Source organism: Camelina sativa, chromosome 6 (genome assembly GCF_030686135.1).
Source record: "Camelina sativa cultivar CO46 ecotype springtype chromosome 6, ASM3068613v1".
Classification (NCBI taxonomy): Eukaryota; Viridiplantae; Streptophyta; class Magnoliopsida; order Brassicales; family Brassicaceae; genus Camelina; species Camelina sativa.
Window position 1 is genome coordinate 27,414,884 of NC_141885.1, and position 17,002 is coordinate 27,431,885.

Consider the following 17,002-nt stretch of genomic DNA (forward strand, 5'->3'; position numbering starts at 1 on the left):
ATGTTGTGACATTGTCTTCATGTATGGCAATGTAAAGGAATTGCAGAATAAGATTAAGCCCTTGAACAATCGTTTATCTACAATGTATTGGAAACTTCAATGCTATCTACAAAGAACTCATGGACTCTTCCATCAAGCTCAATCCAACTACATCCAGGAACTTTCTCAATCTGTCTTTCCTTCATCATCGTTCTAATTCTACGAACATCCTTCCACTTTCCAAAACTAGCATGCATGTTAGAGAGGAGCACATATGAGCTCGGGTTATAGCCAGCCTGCAAAATAAGGTGTTTTCCGACAAGCTCTCCCGTTTCAAACTCCATGTGGTGATTACAAGCGGTGAGAAACGTTCTCCATATGACATCATTTGGCTCAATTGGCATTTCCTCTATTAAGTTTTTGGCTAGCTCTATACTTCCGGACCTCGACAGTATGTCAACCATACACCCATAGTGTTGCAGTCTTGGTTCTATCTTGTGTTTTCTCCTCATGAGCTCAAAGCAGAGAATACCTTCTTTCACTAACCCAGAGTGGCTGCAAGCATTTAACACTCCAACAAAGGTGATATCGTCTGGTTTTATGGAGCGTCTCTCGATCTGCAAGAGCATATCAAATGCGGATTCTCCAAGACCATGAATAGCTAGCCCACCAATCATGGCATTCCAGTGATTAATGCTTTTGTTTTCGATTCCCTCGAAAACCAACATGGCATGTTGTATGCTTCCACATTTCGAATACATATCAATGAGAGCAACGCCTAGTTTTCCACCTAGAAAGAATTGTTTCTCCACAATGTACAAATGCACATCCATGGCTTTGAATAATCTGCCAAGTTGAGCAATCGCAGAAAGAACTATCACCAAAGTCGTTTCATCGGGTAACAAATGACTCTCCTTTTCCATGTCGCTAAATATCTCAAGAGCTTCCATGTGATACCTGTTCTGAACATAACCAGCCATCATGGAGTTATATGACACAACATCTCTATGAGGCATTTGCTCGAACAGAGTCTTAGCCTGATGAACAAAACCTAACTTTGCATACCCATCAATCATGGTAGCCCAAGTAACAACATCTCTTCTCGGCATCACATCGAATAAACCTTTAGCATCCTCGATTCTTCCGTGTTTTACATATCCATCGATCATTGAGTTCCACGAAATCAGATCCTTCTCAGGCATTTCAGAAAACAGCTTTGACGCTATATCAACTCCATCTGATGTCTGAGCATATCCACTGATCATAGAGTTCCAAGAAATCAAATTCTTCAACTCCCTTGGCATCAAATCGAACAGTTCACGCGCGGATTCAATCAAACCACATTTGACATACCCGTCAATCATTGAATTATAAGAAACCGAGTCTCTCTGCGGCATTCTATCAAACATCTGGCGTGCAAAACCTAAACATCCACATTTCAAGTACAAACCAATCAGACAATTCTGTAGAAACAAATCCGACCAAAATCCAGTCTTTTTCAAAAACCCATGAATCTGCATTCCTCCTTTTACAAAACCTAACCTCGAACACGCTTTCAGAACAAGAGACATGGAGAATTTGTCCACGGAAACACCATTCTCGAGCATCAAACAGAACAAAAGCAGAGCTTGTTTTGGATCTGTTCCATGAGAGTGAGACTTGATCACAGCGTTCCATAAAAACGGATCCTCCACCTCTCCACCTTGTGAAGATGAACATACGTGATGCTCGTGGAAGACACAGCGAGCAAACTCAGCGAGATACGGATATCGAGAAGCGGCGAAGGCGAGAACGATCCTCGTAGTGAGATTAGAGTTTTTGATGAATCCGGAAGTAATCAATCCCGCGTGGATTTTGCTGACATCTTTCGAATTTTTGCAGAATCCGAGGAGTTGAACAGTGGTTGAAATCGAACACTCCATGGATGATGAGAACTCGCGAAAACAAGCATCACCAGTTCCTCTGTTGAAGATACATAAATAAAACCGGATTGGGTTTATCATCTTTTTAACGGCTATCTGAAGTCTCTATACAAGAATCACTTAAACGATGTCGTTTAAAATTTTGTTTATTAAGGCCCATATTATATTAGTATACTTATCGAAAAGCCCAATACTTGTAAAAGGTTTTTGTCGTATTCTATATGTTTTAATTGTTTTAATTTGGGGTTTAATTATTAAATGATACGTACTAACAGAGACATTAAAGATAATAAAATAAGATAATAGAATAAACAAATTTTTGAATTTGAAGGATATTCCTCACTCTAGACGAATTGGATTGGATCATAGAGTTTAAGTTGGATTATATAATATGTCCACCAACAAATATGTACGAAATAATATATTATGTATAGAAAATAGAAAAAATGATAGTGATAATAAGATATAAATTAATGAGTAATACTTGGGTTTCACCTCTTCATTCACCCTCTTATAAAATAGGGAGATAAAATCTGTACACATTTATTATAAAATTAGAAACTTAAACCGCTCTTTTATAAATTCAAACCGATATATAATTTTGTTGTAATTGTAAAATATAAACCCTAACTATCTCATTTGTAAACTCAAAACATTTCATTTGTAAACCCAAACCGACATATAATTTCGTTCTAATTGTTAAATCTAAACCTTAACCATCTCATTTGTAAACCCAAACCGACATATAATTTCGTTCTAATTGTAAAATCTAAATCCTAACCATCTCATTTGTAAACCCAAACCAATATATAATTTTGTTCAAATTGTAAAATCTAAACCCTAACCACCTCATTTGTAAACCCAAACCGACATATAATTTCGTTTTAATTATAAAATCTAAACCCTAATTCTCATTTATAAACCCAAACCGATATATAATCTCGTTTAATTGTAAAATCTAAACCAAGACAATATTTAACTTTCTTTAAATAAAAGTATACAGAATTTGTTTCCACAATTAGTTTTGCTTTTAAATTTAATTTTGATTTATTTTTTATATAAAATATTAGGTATAGCATTCTGATTGGTTGAAAGGGAACGGAGTGAATACAAAAGAGCAAGTATTTTTCTAAATTGATAAGTAAGCAGTGCGATAAGCATTGACTTCTTGCATAAGTCGTAGTCAGGATGGAGTGGTACGATATATCGTACATTTTTTCCTTTATCAAATTACTTTTGTTTATTCATATCATAAGATTTCAATGCATAGTTGCAATTTTAAATATCGTGCGTACGTCTTTTTTATTAAAACTAAAGCGCTGTTTTGTCGTCTACTTGATCGTTACTTTTAACTTTTAAGTGAAATCATGTCAACTTGAGTTGATGATTTAATTTAATGATTAAGCTTAAGAGTGTTTGATTTGTTCTCTATTTGGTTGTTCGTACTAATTCAGGAGACATGGTACAGGCATGTCTCGACCAAAACAGTATACTAACAAGCTTTATAGTATTATTAGATCGTTTAAGTTGCTATGGTTATGCAAATTAAGAGTATTAGATTTAAGTTGCTATAGTTATGCAAATTAAGTTCGTAAATTGTACTCATGGGCTTCAATTCATTACGCATTTTGGCACACATGCATGCACATGTACACTTATTATTTGTAATTCCAGCGATTTTAACGGCTTAGTTAAATCGCATAGTTTTATCAGTGAACTGATCATGATTATATTTGGTAACATGAGATATTTATTGGCTTAATAAATTTATTTCACCTTATAATTGGATTACAAAGTGATTGTAAGACTCTGATTGGCGGATTTTGATCATTTTTGATAAATCAAGGCAGGGATTTTATAGTTTTTGCTTCATCTTTTTTTCGTTGAAACCTAAGACCAAGACAAATTTCTACTATACAGAAGTCTTTTCTTATATAATTAACTTAAATTAATAATTTGTAGATATCTTCAACAAATATCTTGTACGTAATTTATAGATGTCTTTGTCGCATACCCGTTAGCTTATGTGATACGGGCATAATAAAACAAATTAGCCGGCGATAAATTACGTTTATATATGTTTAATTCTTCTTACATAACCTTTAACTATTATACATTCGTTGGTTAGCACAATGAAAGCGAATGCCAAAGAAAAAGCTATATGAACCGGTATAATTATCTAGAAAGGCTAAAAATCAAAGATTGAAAATTTAGAAAAGAACAAGAAAAATCAAAGAAAGTAGCTGCCCATCTCATGTAATTATTCAAGTTATCTTACTAAGTCCACAATATCAGCAATCAGAAGTTATTCTTTGATTTACTACACGTATTTTTTCACACTCTACGTACCATTTTGACGAAAATGAAATAAAGCACTCAACTAGGTAGTATTTTAACAAAACCTGCAGAAATTAAATTATCATGTCTAGATAACTTTTACAGTTTTTTTTTTTTTTGGACAAACAGATAACTTTTACAGTTTGTATATATAAATAGATTTGGTTTACAATACAGGTTGTCAAAAGAATGGGGTAACGCAAATCGACGACATAAATTCTCGATTTTTGCATAGAATGGAATTAAATAAAAAATAAAAATAGAGTTATACTATATTGATTGACGAAATAACCAGTAACCGATTTTTGTTTATTAAAAAAAAGGATGGTAAGGATAAATAAGGAGTAATAAATAGGAGCAATGAGACCAATTGACACGTTGTTATTAGTGTAAGCAAATGTCAACGCTTGGTTTGTCCATTTATAAAACCTAACCACTTCGTCTTCTTTCCTAAATCATCAAACTCCATTTCACTTTCACTATGAAGCTTGTCTGGTCGCCGGAAACTGCTTCTGACGCCTACATCGACACCGTCAAATTGGTATGTGATATTTTGTGTTCTATGTGTTTTTTTATACATGCTTAGTTATTATACTTATATGATTTTGTCTTTATATAGTTTTGCATGTCTAATAATGTTATAATATGTGTTGTGTAGTGTAAGAGCTACAAGGAATCAGGAGTGGCGGAGTTTTTATCAGCTACAGCGGCTGGATGGAACGCGAGACTCATCGTTGAGACATGGTCACGCGGCGATCCTATCGCGACTAGCGTTGGACTCGCGGTCGCTGCAATTCACACGTGCGGAAGACACGTGTGTATAGTACCCGACGAGCAATCTAAACTTGAGTACGTGCTGGCCATGAGAGGAGTCGTTTCGACGGAGTCTACGGAGGTTGTGGTGGTCGGAGACGACTCAGTGGAAAACGCGGTGGAGGAGTTTCACGGCGTAGATTTCATGGTGGTGAACTCGAAGCGGCGAGAGTTCGTTAGAACGCTGAGGTTTGCGAAGCTGAGCAGCAAAGGTGCCGTTTTGGTGTGTAAAAACGCCACGCAGAGAGCGATCTCTGGGTTTAAATGGCACGATGTATTAAAAGGAGGGACACGTGTAGTGAGATCCGTAATTCTGCCGGTTGGTATAGGGTTGGATATAGCACACGTGGGTGCTACTGGTGGCCACCAGCGTAATGACTCGAGGAAAATTTCTAGCCGTTGGATTAGACACGTGGATCATCAATCGGGAGAAGAGCATTTATTCAGACGCTAATTTTGAATTTCCTCTTCTACCGTTTCTGCACCCCCTTCATTTTGTAGAGTCTTAAAAGATGTATATACGTTACCAAAACTTGGTTGTCCAAAAAAAAAAAAGTTACAAAACTCAAAATAATTATTCATAATCAATTGTCTTATATCATCCTCGAATAAAGATAATCTACAACATTATTTGATTACACATAAAGATATTGAATATTTGATAGATGTTTTTCTGATGATTCTATCATTCAATGTTGATTCGAACAACTTTCTTAGTTCTTGGTGCAGAAGTGCTTACACCGGCCCGAGTTTGGTCTGTTTGACGACGAGTTTGGTCCAGAGATGGGAGACGCCACCCTCCAAAACTTTGATCAAAGCCTGCAACATAGTAGTATAGTATAGTACGGAACAAAAACAATTCAGTAAAATGGACTAGTACCGAATGAGATCAAAGATTAGTGATGAGATAAAGAGTTTGCTAACCACTGGATTCATGATTGGTAAGAGATGAATTGCCTTTCCATGCTTCTTCAAAGCCACTTAGTTCTTCTGAAACAAGAAACAAAAAAAAAAAACCAAAGAAACTTCTTTAGCTGCTTGCAATTTTCCTTCAAAGAGCTTAACTTACTGATTAGGCTGTGTACATTTCTGCAGACCTTCTTCGAGGTTGTGAAGAGTCTGTGTCGACTCAATGCCACCACTTGAGTTAAGCTTCCTAGTAACCGAATGACCCTGAATACACCAAACAACCAGACTCAGACACATCTAAAGAGTTAACTTTGGTGGAACCAAAAAGTGATGTAGCAAAACATCAATCACCTTATCATTGATTCCTCTGGAGATCCTATGAGTCGCTTCACCTGTAGTCTTGTCAGCTTCTTTGCTTTCCTCTACCACCATCTAGAAACAGAATCCAATTAATACGCACCATCTAGAAACCTCCATTAAAGGAAGGATCGAAAAGGAGAAACAAACTTACTCCATCACTGCCTTTTCTTCTGGTTCGAGTAGATGTATAGCAAGCACCATCTATGCCACCATATGTAACCTTAGAGGTGTGATGTCTGAACGTGTGAACTCGAGACTGCGTACCCTCTCTTCGATTAAAATCACTCCTTTGATTCACATTCTGAATCTTCCTCTCAGCTACAACAACCACCAAGCAAATCACATAAGCTGTAATTAGATACAATCCGTAAACAAAGTTTATCTAATCACTTTCTGTAGTTACCATCAGAATCATCTTCAGGGTGCTCAACAGATGGTTGATTCACTGAACTAATATGTTCTTCTTCATCACTCCCAATATCTTTTTTTTCTTCTACTTCTTCATCAGATGGTAATTTTTCAATTGTTAACCCACTTCTTCCACCACTGTTCTTCTGTGCATTATTACTAAAGGAAGCACCTGAACTGAAACTGTTGGCTGGTTGGAGCAAATCCTCAAATGGTCGAGAGAAGAAAGGATCATCAAAAGGATCTCTTCCTCCAAACAAGCTACCTCTTAATCCTCCAAACCTACCACCAAATGGATCTCCCATTTCCCCAAATTTTCCTTTTCTCTCTGCAGTCCTTTTGTTTAGAACAAGTTAGACAGTAAATATGAGCTCAGAAACTCTTCTCTGTACCCATCTTTGAATTTTTTACCCAGGCGAATCTCAATGAACAAGCTAAACAGAATACAAATTTTTCACTAAATCTCTAAATAGAGTATTATACAACCTATAGATCTATAAGATAATCGAAGAGTTCGAACAAAGACATCAGCAAAGAGGGTACCTTGTAGAGAATTTGAGAACTTGCGAGAGTATTTGAGAAGAGCCCAAACAGAGTACCTCTGTTTTTTTTTTTTTTTTTTTTTTGTATGTATATAACCCCAATTTTAACAGAAAAGAACGTTTGAGATTATGACACGTGTCATTACACCATAACCTAGAAGCTTCTTCAACATTCTTCATCCTTGTGAATTTTTACTTATTTTTTACTACCACAAAAATCAAATGGCAAGCCTTGAAGGTTTTAACAAAAGGAATAGACTTTTAAGAAAATTAAATCAGTAACGTAACCAAAGGGAGGATTCTATTTCAACGTGCTCTAACATTGTTAACTCTAATCAATATTCACATGGAAATTACAAAATATCATCTGATTTTTGCACTTAGTCTAAGCGTTTTCTTCTATCCGTGGGAAGATGTGTAAGCTGGAAGCTGAGTCTTTTTAAAGTTAAGAGTAGGTTTTACTCCTCCAAAGTCATTTTCATGGTCTTTCTTTCTCAGTCTCTGTCACTGTCATCTCTAAGGGTATTGTTACAGTAAAGAAAGTATTCTTACTTCAGAAATCTTGGGAATCAAAGTCCGGTTTGGAAGGGTATTCGAGCCCTTGAAGTTCCGGCATTCGTCTTAGATCTTCTTCTGAGTATGCTGGAATCAACCAGTATATTTTATCTGGACCAAATACCTAAACAAAAAGAGATTACAACATGAGAGAGAACTAAAGAACTTGACAAGTACAAAACTTGACACCCAATCCAATTCTACACTTACTTGTTCGAAGTTTTTCTTTCGACCGAGGTCATATGGCCATTTTGGACTTGTTTTCTTCTCATATGCCTGTTCACAAAGTCAATAAGATACACCAAATATATCTTAACCATGTGATGCACTAAACTATTAAGAGAATAGTGATAAAAATGACAAGAACATATATATATACCTCTATAGTTGTGGTATTGCTGGAAACCAGGGAGATGTGCATGATCAAGAAACCCATAACGCTCAAAGCAAATGCCAGGTTTAAAACTGCGGTAATGATGATGAGACGTTGTGAGATGGATTGATAAGTGGAACCGAGAAAATCGATTAAACATAGTAACACCAGAAACAGGAAACGTACCAAATGCAAGAAAAGTAGTAGCAAGGGTGCCTGGGGTTCCAGGTATCTCTTCATCGCTAAAGAATGCTATGAAGTGCGGCATGAGAAGTAAAGTCACAAGAGTTGTTTCCAAAAAGGTGTAAAGCTGCATTTTTGAAACACACAAAACTTAGTTATGACACAAAGAGGAATAATTTCAATCATATGGTTGCATAAACACACATAAATCTATCCTATGCCAAAAACAAATTTTCTAATTTTGATAAACAACATTAAAGGAAACTCTCTAAGCACAAATTCAACTCTAAAATCAGGAGAGAGAACTAAAAAAGTTTGAACCTTTCCATGGGGAAAAGCAAAGCACAGAGATCACAACATAAAAGGGAAACTGACTAAATAGATCAAAGTAGACTTACCAAGAAAAGAAGGAAATACTTATAATTAAGTGCCCCGACACAGCTAACAACCCAAACACAATGGTGGTCCATTTTCAACACACATCGACCACCTAGATTTTATGAAAAAACAAATCAGCTTCCTGCTCCTTTAACAAATGCTATAAAGATATATACAGAGATAGTGTGATCTTACAAACAGAGCAGTGATGGCAACGAGGAGGTTTAGGTTGACTGCATTTTCTACAAAACCGAGTTCTTTGGTTGGAAGAATCGGGATGCAACCCGCCAAACTCCAAACTGTTTAACAGATCAGACTCGCCACCTCGTTGTTCCTCGTCTGAAGCTAACCTCCAGTTAGGAGGCACAACACCAGGATCAGTAAACACAACAGAGAAGTAGCTCCACAAAAGCATTGCCAACTACAACAATACCACACACACACACTGTTATACAGCTTTCTCAGCAATCAAACACAAAAGTTTACTTGAAACCAACAAAATTAAAGATGAAGAGTTCATCAAAGTAGGAAGCTTTTAAGTTGGATTAACAAAAGGGTAAAGATAAGGTGGAATGAGAGGGGTTTACCAAGAAATGGAAAAGGAGTATAATAGCAAGAGCAGCAAGAGAATCGAGCCCTCCAGCTGATAGTGCCGGTCCGTAATTGGTCCAAACGACGGCGTAATATGTTACACCAACAACACCCAAGACCAGAAGGATCATGATCGAACCGAGCCCTCGTAGAGCTGTACAGAATTTGAAGACGTTCCACGCCATTGTAGTGCCAGATCTATGCATATTCAAATCACCGATCCCTTGAAACAAAACAAATAAAATCTAATCTTTCCGGTTTGTTGCTAATGGGGAATCGAATTCGAAAGAGGATTCTATCTGAAATCTAAAGAGAGGATGATTCAAAAGGGTTTATTGAGACAAATGTGGAATGTTATGTTAGTATATGTCAGATACAGAACTCATCAACGAGGGCGAAGCTTCGAACCTGACGTTTTTTTTTTTTTTTTTTTTTTCCGCTTTCAGAGGTATCTAAAAATTTTGGCCTTCTTTTTGTTATTATATTTAAATTTTAATTTAAGAAAATTAAAAATTATAAAAAAAAAAAAAAAGGAAAATGCAAAAATAATACGTAGAGTATCGGATTCGAACTTAAGACCAAGAAACTAATAAGACGCTCAACAGGCGCCGGTTAAGCTAAAATAACTATTTTGTTGTATAATATTAATATATGTAAAATATAGAATAAATAAATAAAACTGTAATAACAATAGTTAAATTTTTAACGTAAGTTCTAATAGATTGGTTGATTATTCGTGAGTAGTTGATCGGTCTACTTTTATTCCATTCTCTAGCATAAACTTTTCGTAGATTTCAATTTTTACGGTTGAGGGCATCCAGGATGACTTTGATCGTCGTGTTTTTTTTTAATGGCAAACAATAAAAGGTTTATTAAAGTTTTCAATTTAATAAAATTTTAATTGAAAATATGTTAAAGAAACTTTAAAAATGTAAGTTTTCAACATATATGTATATAAAATAAAATTTAGAAACAAATTCTTTTCACCATAACGTTTCAAATGTTTTGCATGTAAGAAAATCAATACAAAGTATACTTTTAAATGTTGGGATGTACTGATGGAGGATGAGTGAATAATTATTTATAGCATGAAAGGTGATGAGAATTACAATTTCAAAATAATAAACCATGATTATTGTTACATAATAATAATTTATGCTTGTGATGAATCTAATGGTATATCAAACTAAAGGTGATCATGATTACTGTTTTTTTTTTTCTGGAGCTAACTAAAAAATTTGGATGATATATCATTACGGATATTACGGATATGAACCTATCTTCAGAAAACAGAATCTCTATACTATTGTTTGAGGAAGCCTGATAGAGATTAACCATTAATTTTATACTTAACATCTTCAAATACGATCATTCTCAAATTGTAGAAAACAAAATATAGCGGTAATATGGTTTACATATGGAGGAATTAACAATAAGCCCGTCTAGCTCAGTTGGTAGAGCGCAAGGCTCTTAACCTTGTGGTCGTGGGTTCGAGCCCCACGGTGGGCGTTTATTATTATTTTAAAACCCAATATGTAATATGGAGTTTAGCATTTTTTTTTCCGTTCCGTCTACAAAATAACAAAACGGAAATGGCCAATAGGGGGAAAAAATATATATATATTTTCAATTCATATACAAATTTAAAATTTTAACACAAATTAAATCATCGAAGAATTTTTAAAGAAAGCCTCTGGCTTCGCAGCTCCTTATAGCTCCACTGAATATTTCCTCGGCTCCATACTTGAACTCGAACCCTGCACTTCTCAGCTTCTTCGTCGAGAGACTCATCCTCTTCTCTACTTTGTAATTCTTCAAACTTTACGTACCCACATAAAACACATAGTAAATCAAAATCTCTAGAGAAATTAACAACATATGCTCACGTCTTGGAGTTAATATTATACTTGTGAAAGTTTTACTTACTCAATGAAAGGTAACTGAAACTGAGGATATTTCGTAGACAAGAACTCATACACCTCATCTATCTTCATATCCACCGACGAACATATATATCTCCCTTTCGCGATTGGCTTTTCTAATAAATATATCATCGCTCTTGCCACATCATCTATATGCACCATATTGTAAGTATCGAACAGATACTTCTCCTTGTAATTTCCTTCGTACAAGAAAAAGGGTAAATTGTTATTGTGAATAGTGTGACTCAAAACACTATTCGTGAAAACACATGTTTACACGTGTTTTAACTTTTAACACGCACATAAAAAAAAAGCATTCTATCGGTATATTATTAATAGTTAAACTACTTGTTTACTCATATTGTAACAAGTTCTATTAGTTTATAAGTAGAATTTTATTTCCTTCATTTTTTCGTATATATATTTTGATTAAAGTTAGAAAACTTACATTTTTAATAGTCACAATATCCAAACATAAATATAGAACAGTCTACAAAGTAGCAGGCAGTTCAAACATAAGTATTATAAATGATAAAATTCGAGCTACGGTCTCTCACGATACATGGTGAACCATTTAAGTACTACTCTAGCTAGCCAGCTATAGTACTATGAATTTACTTTATTTGATAAACAAAAAAGTTTATAATATTAGGTTTTATAATTTTAATACCTTTACCTACATTATATTACGTATAATCAAAGTAGTTAAAATTTTTATTGTTAGATATTTTATAATTAGCTCTAGACTAATCATGGAGAAGAAATATTTTTTCTATTGGTTATAAGAATTAAGTACCAAAGAGCATGGCGAGAGAGATGAAGACGGAGGAAGGCAACGACGGAGATATAAAAGGTCCGACGACAAGAGGGATAACGAGAGTCACAACATCCAATCCATTCTTATTGCCGAACTCAAGCGCCGCCGTCTCCGCCGCCAATTTCGACACAACGTAAGAGCTGCTCACTCTCTTCTCTTTCTGATTCCTAAACACCTCCGCGTCGCTCCAAACGCTCTCGTCCACTTCTCCTCCTCCATCGCCGTTCCCACCGCTGTAGAAAACGGTTACGGCGCTTGACGTGTAGAAGAACCGTTTCACGGTTTTAGAGTCCAAACACGACTTGAGTATCCCCATGAGACCTTGAACGGTGCGTTTCGTAACGGTCTCTTCGGTTTCGTTGCTGCTCGGGTCCATAGGATGAGCCACGTGGAATACGGCTTTGCATCCTTCGATCGCCGGTTTAAAGCTCTCCGGTTCGTTGAGGTCAGCGGTGAAAATTTGAAGCCTCTCCGATGCAAATGGTAGTTCGGTTAGGTAGCTTGTATCTTTCTTATTCCCTTCTGTAATATGCATAAAATACAATAGATATATAAACAAATTATGAAATTAATCATATAACATTTATATCGTATGGTTGGTTATTAGTTATTAATTATAGAAAAATATGGTTGACTTTGTATAGAAGAAGATGCATGTAACATGACATAGCTATGGAGCTTCAAGATCCTACAAACTGACAGATAATTCCAGCTGAGTACAATAAATTCATCACATCCATAAAAATATATATTTTAATTTGTCGATCCAAAAATCAACTTTAAAATGTTATATCTATATATATATTTTTAAACTATAATCAATCTTTCTATTTATGTACTTTATATATGTTAAAACGGACCAATCAGCTATATATATAAGACAAGAACAATTTTATTCGCATTTTGACAAATTAATGATGATAATTGAATAAAGAGGAACGCGAACCTGGATTGGTTCGAACAGTGGCTCGAACGGAGTAGCCACGTTGGAGGAGACGCATGATGAGCCAAGAAGCAACGAAACCAGTACCTCCCGTAACACAAACCAACCCTGTCCCGTCCAACAACAAGGACGGGACCGTTTCATCTGCCACGAGCTTTGTTCCCTCTCGTCCTCCTCCGTTTTCATCTTCTTCTTCATCTCTCCCCATCTCTCTCTCTATCTCTCTCTTTCTCTCTCTTCTGGTGTGTGGGAACCTCTCTAGAAGGGGTTCTTAAATAACGGAACCTACGTCATTTACTCTCTCACACCTATCCGCGTGACAGGTTCCCCGTTTTGCCCTCTTCTCTCTTTATTACAAATTTTTGTTTTATTATATTAATTTATATATCCGTTATAATCGAATGCTACATTTTTTACAGATCATTTATATAAATAATTCACATTCTATGTCCGTTTATTACAAACATTGTTATTGGATTCCGTTATTTTTCATTCTTTCATCCTCTTCGTACGAATCATCATGAGCTTCTTCTTCTCTTCTTCTTTTTTTACTACTAGTATAGTTTTTCACTTTTTTGGCTTCTAGTGGTGCGATCTAATGTATTAAATTATAGTAGTATGCATGTTCTAGGCATAGATTAAGGGATATTATTAGCAGGATTGTGATTACATATATATAGTTAATTAATATGAATGAGAAAGAAAGAAATAAAACGCGTGAATGAGATGGAATGGAATAGAAAGCGTAGGCGTGGCACATGATCCTGCAACTATCTCTTTTTTTTTTTTGTGTGTGTGTGTGTGTCTCCACAGAGCTACCGTTATTTTCGGGATGTTGCTTTGTTGATGTTGCGAACTCTCTTCCTCTCTTTCTTCCTTTTCTCGTTGTCTTCCTTTGTATAATTGACTTTAACCTTTTGGATCGGCCATTCATTTTAGACAGTTTTAGAATTAATTATAATTAAATTGCTAATCTAGGAAATTCCAGTTTCCATAGACGCTCTTGTTCCAAGTCCAAAAAGTATGCATATATATATAGTATGAAATTTCATATGAGAGATATATACCAAACAAAAACTCGTTTTCATTACATATATTATTTTTGTAAGACTAAATAGTTAAGAGTTCAACCTCCAACAACCACAACAAAAAAAACAAAAACAAAAAGTAACAAATGAAAAAGAAAGACAAAAAAAATCAAGAAAAAACTCTAATCAATTATATGATTTGATAGTTTTCGTTTTTTCGCCTGTATAGCAAAAACAAATAAGCAGAGGGGAACACTTTGTTTTTTCTTGTAATCCGTTAAAACTTATCCGGAACAGTATTTGAATGTTCGTTCGTTCAATCTACAAAGGATCTGGATGTTTTATTACAACGTTGAACAAAAAAAAAATGTCTGTATTACGTTTAGTTTAGTTTTTTTTTAACGTTGAGTTAATTGATATCGTGACTTTTTGATCTAATTAAGCATGCGTAAGATATTTGAGTTTCGGATACGAATTTTCACGTTATAAAATACATAATCTTTAGGAAAAAAAGAGAAAACATTTCTTGTTGACATTGGTGATTTGAGGCTTCGATATTTCCATATTTTTGTAATATATTTGTCTAATTATAAAACACCCTCTATGACTATACAACAGTAACAGTACTATAGTTTTAGGGGGATCGATGATCCCTACGTTCCGAAGTCTATATCGTAGATGGCTATTCTAAACCTTACAAGTATAGTAGTACCCCCTAATTCAATTTTAAATCGATTACAGCTAATATATTAGTAGTATATGAGACCCCCAAAAAAAATTAAAAAAAAAAATCGATCACAGCTATCTATATTTATATATTGACGTTATTACTTTATTAGTGAATGCGCGTGACGTATGACACAAATTAAATAATTCTTTTGGGTCTGGTTCACAATTCACATCACGCTTCGTCCATAAAACAATATTAGACGAATATGAACTCAAGATTATATTATTAATTCGAGTATTATTGACGGCCTAATAATATATACAGACAAACTAATTACCGAGTATCTGTTTTTTTTAAACTGATTACTTTACAAAATACTGTATTGTTTATAAGTTTATGACATGTATTGAAAAAAGCAAGATGCTTTAATGTTATTTTCATAAGGTATTGCGTTTTCCGTTGAATTCAATGATATTCTGATTAATAAAGTTCTGTTATAAACACAAAAATTTGAAGTAACATATAAATACTCCATTTGAACTTTAAAGTAATCAATATATAGGATGTTTTAGATACTATGGTTTAATTTGTTATATACATTATTATGCACTTTAAATAAATTTATTTTTTTATGAATATTTGTCTTATGCAGTTTTTTTCTTGTAATCGGTTGAATTTTTAAATCAAGTACTAAATGATAGTTTTAGAAAAGAAAAACAAATATATATTTTAAAATGTGTTCTTTTAAGTAAAATATGTTAAATGGAGGCAGTCAAAAACTTCCGGCTCACATTTTCGGCTAAATTGAAACTCCAAGTCCAAGTGCATGTAGCTGTCATCACTCTCGACGTTTCCATGAGAGATCAGTAAATTTATCATGCAAAAGGTTTCTTTTGACCCATTTTGTTATTGGAAGATTTAATTAGTAATTATGACTTAAGATTTCTATTGTAAAATTACTAAATTAGTCTAACTCTTGAATAAAAAATGCCGATAAATCTACACGCCTTGGTCCAAGTGGAGTTTAATGATACGATTGAAGTAATTAACCTCTTTAATTTCAGGCTTAATATTGGACTCGTGACCTCTTTCGTAGAGGATAAGGCGTACGTCTTTGTAACTCGATCTTGACTTCGCACGTGATCCGTATTCGGCGATGATAGCGTTGCAAGTGAATACGATGTGGTGAGAATCGCAATCGGTCACGTCGTTGCAGGCCACCAGGGCGCGTGCTTTGCCGCCATGTCCATGCAAACATTCGAACACAAGTCAAGCTTGTCTTTTGCACGTATATATATAGTCATAAACTTTTCCACTTCTAAGAAACCACTTCACATTCCTCAAAATTTATTCCACCACACGGTCCACATTCCTCAAAGATGAGTAACACTTTAATTAGTTTGAATATTTATTTTATTAAAATATTTTTAAACAATTATAAAAAAAAGCAGTTGAAAAATCATATACATTTAGTTTAGAAATCAAAATCATTATTCTTAAACTATTTTTAAGAAAAAAAGGGAAAAAGGGAGTATACCTGTGTGTGTTGTGATATCTTAAGAAAAAAGAGGATGGACCTCTCGACCTTTTAATTTGTGTCTGCATCCAATCTGAAGCCACTAAACTGAAAACAAAAAATAAGGAAAATTAACTCACTGCTCACAAAAGAATGATACATTAGTCATTAAAAAACAAAATAAAATCAACAGAGAGATAATAGATATACATGACCTGAGAGCATCGTCGCGACTCGGTGATCGATGACTCGCAAAGCCCAATGTTTTTACAACGCCGTCGTTTTAATATAAGTCTTCTTTTTACAGGATCTATTTCACTCCGACGCGACCGACGATCCAATTTATCAATGATGATTAGGGCTATTAAAAGAACCTCCTCTCTTCGGATGGATGGAGATCATTGCAGAGATCGATCGATCATCATCGGCTTTTTCCAACGATGTATACTCTGAGATATTGCATCGTCATCCATCGGAATTCACAGAACTACTTCATTATCGATCATCAAATACATACTCTTACAAAAAGATATATATATATATAGGGTTTTGAAGAAGAGGAAGAATGAAGAAGCGAGAAACAGAGAGTTTTGATTTCTCTCTCTCTCTCTCTCTCTCTCTCAAAAAAGGACGATTGAAGAAGGAAGCGTTAATCACACGTACGGGGGCTCTCTCAACGGTTCAAAATAAAAAAAGGAAATTTTATAATCACAACGGTCATATATTAATTAATAATTAAGCAAATTAATTAAGAGA

At 34.7% G+C, this 17,002-nt stretch overlaps 5 protein-coding genes, 1 long non-coding RNA gene and 1 other non-coding gene across 9 annotated transcripts; 2 read left to right on the forward strand and 5 right to left on the reverse strand.

Annotated features, from left to right (window-relative positions):
• Positions 1-32: 32 nt before the first annotated feature.
• Positions 33-1,971, reverse strand: LOC104793493 (pentatricopeptide repeat-containing protein At2g45350, chloroplastic). 2 transcript variants are annotated; one of them, XM_087455130.1, is made up of 2 exons: positions 1,522-1,971; positions 33-1,402 (listed from the first exon to the last, which is right to left on the reverse strand). In XM_087455130.1, the coding sequence occupies exon 2, from the start codon at positions 1,386-1,388 to the stop codon at positions 78-80; it is 1,311 nt and encodes a 436-aa protein (XP_087311256.1). In that variant the 5' UTR covers positions 1,389-1,402; positions 1,522-1,971; the 3' UTR covers positions 33-77. The 2 variants fall into 2 exon arrangements, with proteins under 2 accessions (XP_087311256.1, XP_010518149.2); XM_010519847.3 differs by having other exon boundaries at positions 33-1,901.
• A 2,656-nt stretch (positions 1,972-4,627) lies between these two features.
• On the forward strand, positions 4,628-5,697 carry LOC104793498 (uncharacterized). The gene is made up of 2 exons (XM_010519855.3): positions 4,628-4,779; positions 4,897-5,697. Exons 1-2 carry the CDS (start codon positions 4,720-4,722, stop codon positions 5,503-5,505), a joined length of 669 nt encoding a protein of 222 aa, XP_010518157.1. The 5' UTR covers positions 4,628-4,719; the 3' UTR covers positions 5,506-5,697.
• On the reverse strand, positions 5,608-7,799 carry LOC104793496 (uncharacterized). Of its 2 annotated transcripts, XM_010519852.3 has the most exons (7): positions 7,272-7,799; positions 6,724-7,064; positions 6,472-6,638; positions 6,312-6,392; positions 6,149-6,224; positions 5,976-6,041; positions 5,608-5,870 (listed from the first exon to the last, which is right to left on the reverse strand). In XM_010519852.3, exons 1-7 carry the CDS (start codon positions 7,448-7,450, stop codon positions 5,737-5,739), a joined length of 1,044 nt encoding a protein of 347 aa, XP_010518154.3. In that variant the 5' UTR covers positions 7,451-7,799; the 3' UTR covers positions 5,608-5,736. The 2 variants fall into 2 exon arrangements, with proteins under 2 accessions (XP_010518154.3, XP_010518155.1); XM_010519853.3 differs by lacking the exon at positions 7,272-7,799 and having other exon boundaries at positions 6,724-7,033.
• LOC104793495 (putative protein S-acyltransferase 14) lies at positions 6,885-9,804 on the reverse strand. The gene is made up of 8 exons (XM_010519850.3): positions 9,347-9,804; positions 8,955-9,180; positions 8,780-8,871; positions 8,385-8,508; positions 8,205-8,290; positions 8,036-8,101; positions 7,823-7,949; positions 6,885-7,064 (listed from the first exon to the last, which is right to left on the reverse strand). The coding sequence occupies exons 1-7, from the start codon at positions 9,554-9,556 to the stop codon at positions 7,824-7,826; spliced, it is 930 nt and encodes a 309-aa protein (XP_010518152.2). The 5' UTR covers positions 9,557-9,804; the 3' UTR covers positions 6,885-7,064; position 7,823.
• Positions 9,805-10,786: 982 nt separating this feature from the next.
• On the forward strand, positions 10,787-10,859 carry TRNAK-CUU (transfer RNA lysine (anticodon CUU)). Its single transcript has one exon. It is a non-coding gene; the product is annotated as a tRNA-Lys (tRNA).
• A 91-nt stretch (positions 10,860-10,950) lies between these two features.
• Positions 10,951-13,564, reverse strand: LOC104793499 (protein BRI1-5 ENHANCED 1). Its single transcript, XM_010519856.3, has 4 exons — positions 13,036-13,564; positions 12,069-12,611; positions 11,277-11,472; positions 10,951-11,169 (listed from the first exon to the last, which is right to left on the reverse strand). The coding sequence occupies exons 1-4, from the start codon at positions 13,238-13,240 to the stop codon at positions 11,031-11,033; spliced, it is 1,083 nt and encodes a 360-aa protein (XP_010518158.1). The 5' UTR covers positions 13,241-13,564; the 3' UTR covers positions 10,951-11,030.
• Positions 13,565-15,683: 2,119 nt separating this feature from the next.
• LOC147943040 (uncharacterized) lies at positions 15,684-16,874 on the reverse strand. Its single transcript, XR_015558876.1, has 3 exons — positions 16,462-16,874; positions 16,268-16,354; positions 15,684-16,102 (listed from the first exon to the last, which is right to left on the reverse strand). It is a non-coding gene; the product is annotated as an uncharacterized LOC147943040 (long non-coding RNA).
• Positions 16,875-17,002: the final 128 nt, after the last annotated feature.

Excerpts from the sequence above, each read along its gene's own strand:
- LOC104793493 (XM_010519847.3), bottom strand. The coding sequence starts at position 1,901 with ATGGAGTGTTCGATTTCAACCACTGTTCAACTCCTCGGATTCTGCAAA.
- LOC104793498 (XM_010519855.3), top strand. The coding sequence starts at position 4,720 with ATGAAGCTTGTCTGGTCGCCGGAAACTGCTTCTGACGCCTACATCGAC. Across the intron at positions 4,780-4,896 it reads ACATCGACACCGTCAAATTG|TGTAAGAGCTACAAGGAATC; the intron begins GTATGTGATATT and ends TGTGTTGTGTAG.
- LOC104793496 (XM_010519852.3), bottom strand. The coding sequence starts at position 7,450 with ATGAAGAATGTTGAAGAAGCTTCTAGGTTATGGTGTAATGACACGTGT. Across the intron at positions 7,065-7,271 it reads GTTCTCAAATTCTCTACAAG|GACTGCAGAGAGAAAAGGAA; the intron begins GTACCCTCTTTG and ends TCTAAACAAAAG. Across the intron at positions 6,639-6,723 it reads CCCTGAAGATGATTCTGATG|CTGAGAGGAAGATTCAGAAT; the intron begins GTAACTACAGAA and ends TGGTTGTTGTAG.
- LOC104793495 (XM_010519850.3), bottom strand. The coding sequence starts at position 9,556 with ATGCATAGATCTGGCACTACAATGGCGTGGAACGTCTTCAAATTCTGT. Across the intron at positions 9,181-9,346 it reads TACTCCTTTTCCATTTCTTG|TTGGCAATGCTTTTGTGGAG; the intron begins GTAAACCCCTCT and ends GTATTGTTGTAG. Across the intron at positions 8,102-8,204 it reads GCAATACCACAACTATAGAG|GCATATGAGAAGAAAACAAG; the intron begins GTATATATATAT and ends CTTTGTGAACAG.
- LOC104793499 (XM_010519856.3), bottom strand. The coding sequence starts at position 13,240 with ATGGGGAGAGATGAAGAAGAAGATGAAAACGGAGGAGGACGAGAGGGA. Across the intron at positions 12,612-13,035 it reads CACTGTTCGAACCAATCCAG|AAGGGAATAAGAAAGATACA; the intron begins GTTCGCGTTCCT and ends TGCATATTACAG. Across the intron at positions 11,473-12,068 it reads CTCTCTCGCCATGCTCTTTG|GAAATTACAAGGAGAAGTAT; the intron begins GTACTTAATTCT and ends TCTTGTACGAAG.